The following is a 15,023-nucleotide window of genomic DNA, read 5'->3' on the forward strand; positions in this document are numbered from 1 at the left end:
AGAAAATAAGGCAGGGGAATCCAATTAGCAGGACAGTATTTAAAATTACTGGGCAAATTCTCTCTGCAGCCACGTTCCTCCCCACTTGAGGTGCAATCTCATAAGTAACCCCTGAAACTGAAAACTCAATTTGATAGCTTTAACCAGCCATGACATGCTCTCATTCTACTTACATTTCTCTTTAATCACTTTGTGAACAAGTGGGACCCAAGCAGCCCCCTTCCAAGAAAACTAACAGGCTGGGGAGAAATTGGACTCAGAAAAGGTGTCAAATTCCTAAACGGAATCTGGTTCCCGGCATTGGAGGAGGAGTTTAATAAGGATATCAAGAAGAGGAAATGCAGATGAGGACACTACAAGTGGGCTCCATGGGGAGTCATAAAGGGTTCATTCATAAAAAGTTATGCATCCATTATGCCCCGGTTTTCACACACTGCCCTGGGAAAATATGCAACACACAGTTTTCCGAGCAAGATGCATACTTTCACAATCCGCCCTAATCCGCTCTCCCTCCTGCCAAAGGGGCATTGACCTGCCTCCTCCCAGCAGATTTCATGGCACTGACCCCTCCCAGGGACCAGCTCGGCCCACACAATGCACTTGTTCCAAACACAAAAGTGCACTAACAGCTGCATTTGGAAACATCAGAGCAGGCCAAATAGTTGGCAAAGGAGAATTCCCGCAAACGAAGAATGATGGTTACAGGCACCGGGCCATGCCTTGGCTGTGGCGCACGTGCACGCACACACACACACACATGCGCGCGCGCGCGCGCACACACACACACACACACACACACACACTGTAAAAGCGTGTAAAATATGAGCCGCCCTCAACCCAAACAAAACAAACCATCACTGACAACAAAGAATGGCAAAGGCCCAATCTAATCAATGAATGTGTAGCAGGATCTGTAGTGAGAACATTCTTGTTTCAAGTTTAAGAAAAGGGAATCACTGGAAATGCGTCTGCGAGTGCCCACTCTCAAGAGCGTGTCTCAGGCCTCTCTAGGGAACTTCAGTAACCGAGAGCTTCCTCTGAGTCTACTGCATTCCTGGTGGAGTTTAGGGTTGCCAGATTTCACAAACAAAAATACAGGAAGGCCAGTTAAATTTGAATTTCAGATCAACAATGAATCATGCATTTTATCTGACAGTCCTATGGGGATACCCTTCTCAGATTCAGCAGTCCCTACTCCCCATGACCAGGGCGTCTGAGTTCTGGTCTGATCTCAGCCACTAGCCAGCTGTGTGGACTTAGTGAGTTGGTCCACACTCGCAAAGCATGTGCTTTCCTGGTTCAGGTGTGGGATAAGGGGCTGCAAGATCTCTGCCAGGTTGAGGGGTCTGTAATTCCATGCTGTCATTGAAAATTCTCCCACAGCCCCTTTAATTATCTTAATTATAAAATTCTACCTGAATGCATTCTTGTAAAAGATGCAGAATAATCTGGAAGTATACAAACCAAACCATTTCCATGCTTCCTTTCTCAGAGGTAACCACCGTCCTCCTTGAAGTCCCCTCTCTATGAATGTGGTACTAAGCAAGTACCCAGGCACATACACCGACACGTACATTTCCAGGGAAGCAGGAGCATTTCCTGACCCAACACATGGGGATTCTGACTCAGTAGTCTCCTAGGGACCTGCATTCATAGACATCTGCCCAGCAGAGGCTGGCGTTCTGCCAGGTTCGGAACCTCTGCTACCCACAATGCCCTACTCTGTCTTTTGGCCACCCTGGATCAGAACTACCTGTAAAGCCACGCCTCCTTCTGGCTGCTGGCGCCCCCGTGTCTGCTCATATTAGAGAGGAAGCAGGAATGCAAGGCAGGCAGCCTCCACCCTGCCATCTGGTGACAAGACCCATTTGTCCTACATTTGTACTTGCTGCTGTCCGTGCTTAGCTTGCCTACCTAGACTGCACACTACCCGACCGATGCCTGCTAATGGGAGTAACTGAATCCCCCTACTCAGAGCCAGCACAGGTGGACACAAATTCCTATCTGTACCTCTAGAAATTTAAACTCATAGTCCTCTGGATAGAATGGGTGCGTGTGCTATTCCCAGTGAAAGCTGACCCGGCTGAGACCCTGTGGTCATACAGAGCCTAGTATCTGCCAGGCCCCCTCGGGCCCAGTCAGACCCTCTGCCCCCGTCTCTTCTGACCTACCCAGAATCTGGTGGGAAGTCGGGCTTGGTCTGGCCCTTTAACTCTCCAGCTTAGCTCTCCCCCATTCCTCCTATTTCCATCTCTAGTCTGCTGTCCCAACAGCAGCTCACTCCCAGGCCAGCCATTCACAGCATAACCAGGGTGCCCATGTGAGGATACGCCAGGGACAAAGATCTCACTGAGGGCTTAGCCATGGCAACACGGAAGCCTACCCTACGACTGTTCTAAAAATGAGAACAGCCTACTGTCAGCCCAAACCCTTCCATCTGGCGCCTTGTAAATCTGCTTCAATCTCTGGCTCCACCATGGCTGTCATTCCTGAGCGGGATGAGTCCCAATGTCCATGCCCAAGGCTCTCTATACATTCATCGTTTTGGGTCATCCATCGGACACTGCTCTTCTGTAACCAGTCCTGAATGAACTGACCTTTCTTCTTATGTCACCTGCCCACTGCCTCCCACTGAAAGGTCTAAGCTGCCTTTTCACATATGAGTTCCCAGAAAGGATACATGCTTATTGTAGAACAATTAGAAAATATAGCTAAACCAGGAACACAGAATAAGTTTTTAAAAATATACTCCATCATCCTGAAATAATCACTGTGTTATTTATTTATACCTATAATTCTACTTGATGCTTACAAAATGGCTTCTTCCAGTTGAATCCAACCTGCAGATGTTTTAAGTAATTTTGTTTTGAATAATCTGGGTCAGGATATTCACTGTTCACTTTGCCACACTCCCCACCTATTTTATTATTTTATTATACCAACCCCATCTTTCTCAAGGGTGCCTTACTTCCAAGGGCATCTGAGTTTGCAAAGCCTGCAAAATATACTTATGAATGTATTTTTATGAAAATGGAATCCAACAACATGTTCCAGTTGGGAACACCTTTTCGTGAAACAATGCACAGCAAACACCTTTCTGTATCAATAAGTAGTCACCTCTGACTTTATTTTTAGTGGCTGGATAGTTTTCCACTGGGAAGATGTGTCACCATTTCTTCAGCTAACCCCTACGGTGGACACTTAAATTGTTTTCCTTTTTTCCTGCTCCAGCGAACACCCCCGTCACTAGGACTTTACGCACTTCCTTAATTGGTTCTTTAGGATAAATTCCAAGAAGTAGAATTGCCAGGTTGAAGGACAGTCTCAGTCTTAAAAGCTTTTAACATGTGCTGCCAAATGGAGTGTTCAGAGTTTTACAATGACACGGACTCTTGAGAGCTTCCTGTGACTGCTATCAGGACAGGCCCCTCCACACATTAACAGCGTCACACAGAAGAGCTGATCACCCCTCTCCCAAGGCTTTCTAAAGTCAACTCACCCAAGAGGGGGGCTTTTCTCCAGTAACCATCCCGGACCTCCACATAGTCATACCAGCACAGGCGGCTTTTAAACAAATCCATGGAAGTGAAGGTTAGGACGATCTGTAAAGAGTTACCGGAAAAGTGAGTTTTGGCCATGGAGTCTGCAGAGTTTGGAAGATACATCTTGCATGCCAATGTTCTCACATTACCTGTTAGCATACAGAGCTCTGAGACCACAATGGGAGTGTCCTCGCAAAGACACACTCACAGGAAACCTCGTGACATTAAATAATAAACCTTAAGCAAGACGGGGAGTAAACAGAGGAGATGGGTCCTCTGGTTCTGTCTGGGGAATAACTTGAGCTTTTGAAGTCACTAGGTGGTTTATAGAAAACAGGATGCATTAAAAAGATGGGCCAGAATGCCTTGAGACTGGGGATTTAGAAGGAGGTAAGGGGTCAGTGAAGTTCAGAGATACGAAAAGATCTTATAACACCATCAATCATTCCAAAGGGCCTGGGGTTAGCCTGAGTGCATCTATCTGAGCACCACCGTGAGCAATGTCCCCTTGGCCACGACCTCACTCTCCAATAGCCTTCCATTAGTCCATTCATTCATTCACTCATTCATTCATTCATTCATTCATCTCACCATTGTTAGTTGACCACCTAACTATGTGCCTGTCTGTGTTGGCCAATTGAGATAGATCAGCAAGACAGGGTTCTTGCCTTTAGGGAGCTCAGAGTGCAGATGTGTCAGGCCAATTAGAGCACTCTTGAAAAAATGCTGAAAAGAGACGGATGGACAGGGAATTCTGTAGCCCCAAGGAGGGAGACATAAATGCTGCCTGGTGATGCTGGAGAAAGCTTCTCAGAAGAGGTGGCATTTAACCTAAGGAGTATAGGGGCCCAGTGGACAGACACAGGACAAAAGGGTGTTTTGGCGAGAGGGACAGACATGCATAAAGGCAAGGAGATGTCTGGGGAACGGTGGTGTATATCTGAGCAGGTTGTGGTGTGTGCGTCTGGAATGAAGAGGCAGGGGGGTGAGGAGGAGTGAAGGCTGGGGGGCTGGCACTGCAGATGGACTAGGAAGGGGGGCTCAGCTCTTCTTGGACATGCTAAGCCCACTCAGTGGGAGCCCCTGTTCGTAAACAGTGGAGGAGGCTGGGTGGCCCTGTGGACTTGGCACACTGCTGCTGTTCCCACAAACCTGGCACCCTTCCAGTCTGGGGCGTCCCCGGCAGACGGCCCAGAGCAGAGCTCAGCCGTGCCCCCCTTCACCTCCATCAGGCCCTGCCATATAGGGTGCCCGCACCACATTTGCTGTGCTCAGCATGTCCCTGCCCCATCATTTCTCAGCTCTTTTCGTTCACTGGGGCCCCTGCCCTGGCCACTGCAGCCCTGACCCTGCGCCTTATCCCATTTGGGGCCCTCATCCTTAGCCAGTTCATCTCTCTCCCCCATCCACTGGCCATGCTCTCTTATATGCAGACAGCCCCAGGTCCCTCTGTCTCTGAGCAAACCCCTCGGCTGGAGGGCGGCAGGTCAAAGGTCCCGGTGCCCTCCCAGTCACATTGAAAGGAGTCCATGTTCCAAGGTTCTCCACAACCCCTCTGCTGTGAACCTCCTCTCTCTGGGCTTCCCCATGCCTGTCCTCTCCCCGCTGATCCTGGCCTCCCCACTCCCCAGGGACGGTGAGGGCACCTCAAAACAGCATCTCCCTCCCAGCTTCCCTGTCCACAGGTGACGCCAGTCAGCCGGGTGCAACGCTTTGCTCTTATCTCTCCTTTGCCCTATTGTTTACCCCTATGCTGACAGACTCCCTCCCCTTAACTTGTCTGTGTCCCCTGCTGGAAGCCGGTCTCCCTGCGCCTTCAACAACCCTGCCTGCATTGTACCTGCGGAGAGGATTCCTGAACTCCTCCCCTCCGTGCCCTGGGCCACTCTTCACACTAGGGCTTCTAGATCAGTTCTGCACTTGCATCTCATGTTTATTGAACCTCTCCTATGCCCAGAAAACTTCCGTAGCTACCCATGCCCCCATCTCATAAATTAAACTCTCTGCTTACCTTCCAGAGGCCCCAGCATCCATCCTATGTGACCTTATTTCCCAGTGTGCCCTCCCGCATCCATGCTAATGGAACCTTCCCCAGGCCCAGCTCAAGGGCCCTCTGCCTCCTCCCTGAGTCCCTCTCTGACTGCCTAAATAGACATGGCCTTTCCCTCCTTGGGACCCCCTCCTCTCCCTTTCAGAGTGACTGCACAGTGGACATTTGTAGAGTCAGGCAGGTCTGGACACCTCAGCTCTATCACTCAGTGGCTCTGGGATCTTGGGAAAACACTTGCCTGCTTTGATCTTTAGTTTCCTTATCTGCGAAACAACATGCACACCCTTGGGGTATTGAGGGGACTGCATGAGAAACTGTACTGAGTGTATGATGCTAGGTCTGACACATAATAGGCCCTCCATAAAAGTACTTTAAGAAATCAAGCCTCACTGAGTGTACACGTAGTGCACCACAAACCAGACACACTAAGTGCCTTCACAGGCTGCCTGTCTCAAATTGCCTTGCGAGTTCCCCCCCCACCCTTCCTTCGGGTCAATCCTGCCCAATGTTCGGGTCTCAGGACAAGTAGTACTTTTTTCCAGAAAGCTCTCTGATCTCCTATGAAATGAAGAGGCAGTACCAGAAAATAACAGGCCAGCTCACCTCCTGTGTTGTACAGTGTGTGTGTGTGTGTGTGTGTGTGTGTGTGTGTGTGTGTGTGTGTGATATCACTCTTCTTTCAAACTGGACCAGTGGTTCTTAACCCTGCTTATGGGTTCGTACCACCTCAGAAGTTTAAAAAATAATAGGGGCCAAGAAAATGCCCCTTCTTCAATTAAATCAGACTCCCTAGAGTTAAGGAGGGACCTTAACTAAACTCGAAGTCTCCTAAAGACAAGAACTGTAAATTAGATTTCTTTTGCATCTCCCACAGAGTTCACATTCAGGCAGAGGGCTCCGGAATATTTACTCGCTGGTTGCAATATAATTCATTTAGCTTTTTAAATTTTTTTAAAAAGAAAATGTTATTACAACTTCTTTGCTAACACATTCATGAGCGAAATGAATGGGATAATTATTCAGGTTAATTACTTTAACTACGTTAGGGAATCATAAAGGCCATAGGGGAAGAGGTGATAAACAAGAGGTGATACTTGAATCAATCAAGTTTGCTAATTACTAGCAGCTCTGGGGAAGGCTGGGCAAAGCAGAAATGGAAATAATTGGTACAGGAATTTCAATGAGATATATTCTCTGTGCCCCCCAGTTAGCAGTAATAATTAAGGCTTGATGAGTCTTATGTTGTTCAAACATATCACATAGCCTCTGCTATTTAGGGAAATTCAACAGTTTGGGGCTTTCTGGATCACTTCCCTCCCCTCCCTGTCATGAATGCCTCTGGCTGGCATAGGGACAGAACATGCACCTAAGGAAGACAAGTCTGCAGTCTCTCAGGCTCAAGATGACAACCACACTGTCATAAATGCTTAGAGCTAGAGGAAGAGTCGTGCATGTGGGTACTATAAGTGAACACATACACACGTGAGCATGTGTGTGTGGATGCATGTTCAAATGCCTATTAGCCTGACCCCTTTGTGGGTATCGGATGATGGCCAAGCATCCAGCTTCTCACTTGGGTTCAAATCCCAACTTTGCCACAAACTGAGTAGCCTTAGGCAAGCTCATTTCCTTACCTGAATAACTAATGTGGGAATAGCAGCTATCATGTGAAGTTGTAAGGATTAAAAGATAATCCATATAATATGCTAAGAATAGAATCCAGACCATAGAAAATATTTAAATGGACACTTTTTAAAGTTATGAATTAGGAATACCTGAAGATTGACTACAGGTACCTGAAAATCCATCACCCCACAGCACAGCTGCAGGTTTCTCACTTGGCCACCCATCCATTCATGTGCCCATATTCAACAAATACTTTTGTGTGGCTATGTACCAGAGGCTGTGTTGGGTGGCTGGAGACCTATGGGTGAACAGTCACTGTCCTCAATGAATTCAGGGTCTAGAAGGCACACAGCCCAACAAACCAGCAGTCATGATATTGTGGAATAAGCTATGGCAGGTATGACTGTAGGGAGCTAGAAACAAAGGATAGAGGGGGCATCTCAAAGGGAGCTGCATCTAGTCTGAGACAATCTGAAAAATCCTAGGATTTGTAGGGAGGTGTAGTGAAATGCGCGCGCACACACACACACACACACACACGTTTCAGGAATGCAGAAGCCCCTGTTTCCAGTTCTATTTTATTCTGAGAATTTGGGCAATTTTTAAAAAATGTCTGAGCCTTGGGGCAGCTGAGTGGCTCAGTCAGTGGAAAGTCTGACCCTTGATTTCAGCTCAGGTCATGATCTCACGGTCATGAGATCAAATTCCATGCTGGGCATGGAGCCTGCTTAAGATTCTCTCTCTCCCACTCTGTCCCTCTCCGACTCATGCTCTCTCTCTCTTTAAACAGGAAAAATGTCTGAGCCTCAAATTCCCTATCCATATAATGGATATCAGGAGACATGTCTGCGGTAGGGCTGAGAACATACCACCCTTGGACCAGGATGAAAGAAGCCCCTGCCCTGACTCAGCTCTAGAGAGAATCTAGACGGAATGGTGGAATCTCCCGACCCAAAGGCTTGTGCTCACTCAGAGCTTGCACAGCTCCTAGACCTCACTCCAGGTGCCCGGATCCTGGAGTCCCCTGCCCAAGTAGCCTGAGCCCACTTCCAGAGCATGCAGACATCTCTGCCCTGAATCCACCCTCCCAAGGGTCGACAGCACCCCTACCCAGTCCACTTCTGCTGGGGGGGTGGGGGGCAGCCAAGGAATAGCTGTGTGTAAGGCAGGAGTGCGAAGTGTTCTGGAGCATGGGCTGGAGTGGCACCATGGCTGCTCCTGAGATGGGCTGAGAAGAGAAGCGGGGACCAGCTGTGGGTTGAGGGCTGGCTCACCCCATATTGCTACCTTCCAGAGGAGCATCCTGAGGTGTCCAGGATCCTACACTGGATCCTCGCCTCCCAAGGCATTGTGATGGTGCATGTATCAGGGGAGAAGGGCATGGTCTACTTTGGTTTACAAACTGAGCTTGATTTATAACCCATGTGGACACTTAGCTTATAGGTCTCCATTTGTATGGGCGATCCTGGTTGAAAGAAAAAAAATCATCAAGAAATAAATCATTAAGAAATAAGGAACTAAAGGGTGTTAAGCAAGCTAGCACACAGTGGGTGCTCACAACAGCTGCCATTACGCTGATTAATAACAGTGCCCTCCCCCACACCTCACACAGCTTGAAGAAAGCGATGTCATTTCCTGAGGTGGTTTCACACCTACCTTTTCCCCTGGAGTGACTGATACCCTCCAGACACAGTGTGAATAAGAAGGGTAGCCATTTGGGAAACCAGGTGCGGAAAAGTTTCCTGTGGTGTCCTGCAGGGTCTCCCCACATGCTGCGCAAGCAAAACAACAACCGTGATTCCGGCACACACACTGCCCCCTTCAGCAGCTCCCTGCGCCAGGCTGCTGAGCAAACTCAGCCCTTGACCAGCCAAAGCCCTTGCTCAGAATGCACTGGCAAGAAACCGATCAGGCAGATCGACAATTTTTTTCTGGCTAATAAAGTGAAAATAGCACCTGGGCACAAAAATGTAATACCCAGGCGTTTCTTCTGAGGCTCCCAGGATACGGCAGGCAAAGGCAAGTCTCCCAGCCTTGCTGGGCCTTAGTTTTCTTATCTGTAAAGTGGGCGGGACCTGCCTGGAGGGTTAATGAAATGGATCAGCTCAGTGCTTGGCACATAGTGAGTGCTCCACACGTAGCAGCCATTATATTATGACTAATAAGGACGTCTGGGCGGCTCAGTCAGTTAAGCATCCGACTTCCACTCAGGTCATGATCTCACAGTTCATGAGGTCAAGCCCCATGGCAGGCTGTGTGCTGACAGCTCAGAGCCTCGAGCCTGCCTTGGATTCTGTGTCTCCCTCTCTTTCTGCCCCTCTCCTGCTCCTGCTCTCTCTCTCTCTCAAAAACAAATAATAAACATTAAAAATAACTTAAAAAAATTTTTTTATGTTTTATTTATTTTTGAGAGAGAAAGAGAGAGATCATGAGTGGGAGAAGACCAGAGAGAGAGAGGGAGACATAGAATCGAAAGGAGGCCCCAGGCTCTGAGCTGTCAGCCCAGAACCCGATGCGGGGCTCGAACCCATGAGCTGTGAGATGATGACCTGAGCTGAAGTCAGACGCTTAACCGAGTGAGCCACCCAGGTGCCCCTAAAAATAATTTTTTTAAGTACAAACAGGTGAAGTGACAAGAAAAACACTCTGAAACACATTTCAGCTATTAGTTTGAATCTTGCCTCTTCTTTTTCTGCTACCTATTTCCGAATAAGCTACCAAATAGTCAAGAAAACAGAAAAATGACCAGAGGTATGGGAAGCTGGGCTACTCTACAGTAGACCATTCTGCCCTTGAACATTGGAGGGCTGTCTGGTCATAAGTCTAGAACCTAGTTCTTATGTACGTGAAAAATATTTTCTCCGATTTGTCCTTTAAAAAAAAGTACCTGTATGAGTAAGCTTGGGACCTATGGGTTCCTTACCTCCTGCCCCCTCCTGATCCCGAATCCAAACCCCTCGTCCTAGAGGGTCACTCCCAAAGTGTGGGAAACAAGCATATTTATGCATCTCTTCCTACATGCAATTCAACTTCCACTCGGCAACTACCCCCGTTTTCAGTTACTACTTGGAATTACTGGAAGCTGCAGTTTTGGAGCCGTAGGAAGGAATAGCTGGAGAGTGGCCCGTCATCAGCCTCAGGAAATCCTGGATATTGGGGCTTCGATATCGGGTTACTGAACAACTGCCGGGCATCATGAGGATTATGCCTGGCAGTCAGCACCCCCAAGGGCTCCATGGAAATCATCTTAGAATAATCATCGACATTCTGCAAGAATAGATACATTACTATATGGCTCCATGGTATTCACCAGCTGCCTCCAATCCTTTTGGGAAGCAAGAGGCATATATATTATACTAAATAAATACTATGGCATTTCCCAGGGAATGCTATAAGGTTTCTCGTTCAATTCAGCAAGGTTATATGATATGTGTGTCCTGCATTTCAGCCCTAACACACCCCCAGATGACTAATAGCTGGATGGACATATTTCTTAGTGTTTTGTGATGGACCAAACCCCATCCAGCCCTTTGCGTGCCCTGTGATCCCGCTTAGTCGGGCAATGTGATAGCCTAGATTTTCTAAGATGGCCCTATGTCAAATATTCTGTCCCATGATCAAACTGTGTCTGGTCTGGGACGTTGAAAATGTTATTGGGCCTGTTAGCTGCTCTACTGGGGTGCCTGGGTGGCTCACTTGGTTGAGCATCATTCGGCTCAGGTCATGATCTCACAGTTTGTGAGTTCGAGGCCCTCGTCGGGCTCTGTGCTGACAAACAGCTCAGAGCCTGGAGGCTGCTTCAGATTCTCTATTTCCCTCTCTCTTTCTGCCCCTCCCCTGCTCATGCTCTGCCTCTCAAAAATAAATAAATGTTAAAAAAAAATTAAAAAAAAAAATTAGCTCCTCTAACTAATGCTTTGCCCTGAAGCTCAGCAATTTAAAGGGGTCAATCTGAGCTCACTTCTAGGGCAGCAGGTTGGGGGTGGGGTGGTGGCGATACTGAACCAAGGAAATGGAAGGCAAAGAGGGCAAATACAAGAGGAGGAAACTTGTGGGTGGGCAGAGATACAGGATACAGACACCTCCTCAGACCCCGGTGTACTGTCCAGTCTGTGATAGCAGATTTCTAGCCAATGACCAGCACCCTAGATGGCCAGGAAAACCCCAAGACCAGTAACATCACCTCATTTCCATCACTGAGGATTTGGGTAGCTGACTCCCACCCTTCTGAAAACACTCTCCTTCATTCACTGTCTTCCTGCAAAAGCCTTGGTTTTTGTTTTGCCAAACCTATATCCCCTATTTCCATAGGAAAGAGAGGAGATTTGTAGTTATGGGGTACACAGTGCTTTGGGCCCCCATTCACTGTTGTTGCACTATGCCTTCTTCCTCTTTGGAATATCAGGCCTTTGCCAGAGAATTCTGAAGATACCCACAATTTAAACCGTGAGCTCCAAGATCTATTATCCGTGCCACTACTGGCAATCACTTCCCCATGCGGGCCTCGTACACAGTCTAAAACTTCCATACAACAGCATACCAGAAAGTAGAGCAGCCTCTCCAGGTTCTCCAGGCTGTTTTTCCAAGCCGGGGGGACTGTTGGCAAAGGGTGGCTGAGTCATGCTCTGTGGGTGCTACAGAAGCCCGGGGACTCCCCAGGATTCGGTTACCTGGGCATTTGTACAGCTTCCTGGCTTGCGCTATGTCTCCCTGACTGAGCCGCACGCGCTGACCAATGGTTGGCCTGACGCCATTGTCGTCTCGACGGGGGAGGATGGTGTCTAAGAAAACTCCTCTACAGGAAGAAAAGAGAGAGAGAAAGGAGAAAGAAAAGTCAAGGCTGTCTGGCTGGCCACGCTGACACTTACAGTCTTCATTTCCCTGCCCATAAGCCCATTGACACCCCAGCCCCTAGATGGCCTCTCTGGAGGCTGGTATGACTGAAAAGCTTGCTTTACTTGTCCTGGCATTTGGGCGTTCCATTTCATGAGCTGCTTACTCACTTTCCAATGGGAAAATGACTCTGCCAGGTTTGCCAGTCTGCCCTAGTCCACTGGTTTAGGGACTTCCTTACTGACGTGTACTGCGCATTTCCACAAAGCCCCTGGCAGGTCCAGGCCCTGGGACCACCACATCCTACAACTTCAGGAAGTACCACTCAGAGAGACTGAGGTGTGAGTGGTGCCCCCTGGAGTTGTGCAACAGGCACTACTGAGTGCCTCCACCCCACTTGGAGCTTGAGCAGCACGGAACTTCTGCTGGCCCCAAACATGCCCTTACACAGGCTGTCCTCTGCTGAGGCTGCCCACTGCCCTTCTTCTCCACTAGCAAACTCCTGTTCATGCGCCAAAACCCCATCAGATGCCTTTCCCTCTTAAAATCCTCTGGACCCCTTTTGACCCCTCCTTTCCTGAGTTGTTCATTCCCTCCTCTGGGCTACCTCTCAGCCTTATTTGTCTAGTCTCTTCTTATCATACTGTATTGTCTTTTTTGAAGGGTGAAGGCATTTGTCGTCTCTGCTAAATAGTAAGCTCATTAAGCAGAGAGACTGAGACCTTCATCCTTATGCCCTCAGGGTCTGGAGCACAACAGGTCAAGAAATACTTTTTGAGTTAAATTATGTAACCAAGGTAGGGCAGTGTCTTCAACAAATTTTGCGGAAGTAATTTACACCCAAAGGACATGCGAAAATGCACATTACCTAGTTATTAGCTGCACTGTCCCTTCTCTCTCTCTCTCTCTCTCAAATACTTCCTTTCCCCTAAATCCTGCACTACCTAGGAAAAAATACATTATTCCTATTTCTTGCTGGTTACATGTTGTATTATCTTTCTGGTTTTGCATATGTGTTTTCTAAATCAGACTTCAAGCTCACTTTCGTTCCAACATAAGCAAGCAAGAGCCTAGATCATCTGCCGACTTCCTTTTAAGCATCCCTATTCCCAACCTTTAACCAGTTGGCTTGTCTTTTGATTTCCCATCTCCTTATCTCTGGGTCCAGAGCCTTCTAGAGAAACTTCAGGAGAATCCTTGTTTTCCCTCACTGACTTCGCCAAGTTTTAAACCACAGGTAATGACTCTACATAAAATTCTAAATCCAATCACCTACTAAATCTAAAAAGGGGCATTTCTACCCGAACATGAAATGGGTCCATTGGTAATTATTTTCTTGATTCCCCTGAGGAAAGAAATTTTGCTGTGCAAAATGCAAAGCTCACCACCACCATCTCTTAGCAACCCAGGCTGAAGACCACAGCATATAGGTGACTCTGCCAATGGTATGCCATGTGGAGAATGTGTGCTCTCACTAAGCGTTCACAGGACCTACTATGTGCCAGGCCCAGGCCTGAGCACTTTACATGCACCATCTCATTTAGTCCTTGTAACACCTTAGGCCAGTGCCAGTCTTATTTGGGTTTCCTCCCCACAGGTGAGCTTAAGTGACTCTCCCAGAGTACAGAGCTAGTAATGGAGAGCCAGCCCTGGACCCCAGGCAGACCTGGAGCCCATCTCCCCATCCTCCTCCTTCTGGCCAGTGTTCCCATTGCCCAAGAAACAACAGGCTTTAATGTATGCTAGATCAATGATAGAGTTAGGAGCGTGGGAGTCTTTAAAAACTGAAAAAGCGAGAGCAACGTCAGCTCACACAAGGACAGCTCTTTGGGGCTGGGACTCCCTCCTTGACATGTCCCTGAGCTGCCAGCAGGGTGACAGGCTCTGGAAGATATTTACTACAAGAGGCGTCCCCCACATGAACTGCTGCAGTGACATCCCCCTTTCATGTAGGACCACTCTTAGCATTGACATTCTGCTAAACGAAGAAAGGGTTTGGCAAATGTTCTAGGGAATAAAGCTGTCAGCTCTGAGCTATCCAAACAAAGACGCGCCTGTACCACAGATCTGTCTCTCCAGCTCCTGGACCCTTGCCCAACGAAACCTCCAAACACATCACTCTCCACAGCCCAGGTCCAACCAAGGGGGAGAGGGAGGGACTGCAATAAACCAGAAAATAAAGTTGGAAGAAGTCACATCAATTGTAAAGACACAAGAAGCCTGGGTTTCCCATCGGCAGGAAGACTAGTTGTCTCCAGATGAGCAAATGCTCTATAGGTCATTGTCTGCTCTTTTACAGACTCAAAGACGATGCATGGCTGGCTCCAGGGGATATGCGGTTGGGAGTAAGGACATGGGTTTAGGATTGGGAAACTTGACAAAAGGTGGACCAGGAAAGACCGTTAGTAAGGATGCCACTGATAAATGTCCCACTGAACAAAGTAGTTTCCTGAAAATCCATGCAGAAAATTGGCAGAAAAGACGATGAAGGGATCCACTTGCCACAAAATCGTTTTGCTAAAATCATTCTGAGCTCTGGGGGAGGGGTGAGAAGGTAGCTGTGGCAGATGGTTAAAATAATGAAGTGCACCTCCTAATGTCCATAGCCTTTGCCTTGTACCTTGCCCTGGCCAATGGAATGTGACAGAAGTGATGTCCTGAAAGTTCTAGAGCCTGGCTCTTAGGAGTCTTGCAGCCTCCTGACCTGTAGGAGCTCTGAGTTTCAATGTGAGGAGCCCGGTCCAGCCAGCCAGAAGTTGAAAAGGCCAGGGAGGAGAACCCAGGGATCCTAGGGCACAGGCAGCACAATGGCCAGACATGGCACTGGCCATCCTGGACTTCCCAGCCTAGTCACTTTGTCAAATGACTACTGCTGTGGGAATGATCCCAGGCAAAATCAGAGAAGAATGGGCCAGAATAATCCACAATGTCACAAAAAATAAGTTGCTGTTGTGAGCCATTACACTTGGGGA

At 48.1% G+C, this 15,023-nt stretch overlaps 1 protein-coding gene across 1 annotated transcript in view; it reads right to left on the reverse strand.

Moving 5' to 3' along the window:
• Nucleotides 1-15,023, reverse strand: part of TLL2 (tolloid like 2) — a 114,983-nt gene that overhangs the window by 25,456 nt on the left and 74,504 nt on the right. Inside the window, exons 8-10 of the mRNA XM_039230278.1 lie at nucleotides 11,889-12,013; nucleotides 8,875-8,990; nucleotides 3,500-3,602 (exon numbers count right to left, since the gene is read on the reverse strand). Of these exons, the coding sequence (XP_039086209.1) occupies nucleotides 3,500-3,602; nucleotides 8,875-8,990; nucleotides 11,889-12,013 (344 nt within the window). The remainder of the gene's footprint in view (nucleotides 1-3,499; nucleotides 3,603-8,874; nucleotides 8,991-11,888; nucleotides 12,014-15,023) is intronic.

Source organism: Hyaena hyaena, unplaced genomic scaffold, assembly GCF_003009895.1.
Source record: "Hyaena hyaena isolate Hyena2069 unplaced genomic scaffold, ASM300989v1 scaffold_44, whole genome shotgun sequence".
Classification (NCBI taxonomy): Eukaryota; Metazoa; Chordata; class Mammalia; order Carnivora; family Hyaenidae; genus Hyaena; species Hyaena hyaena.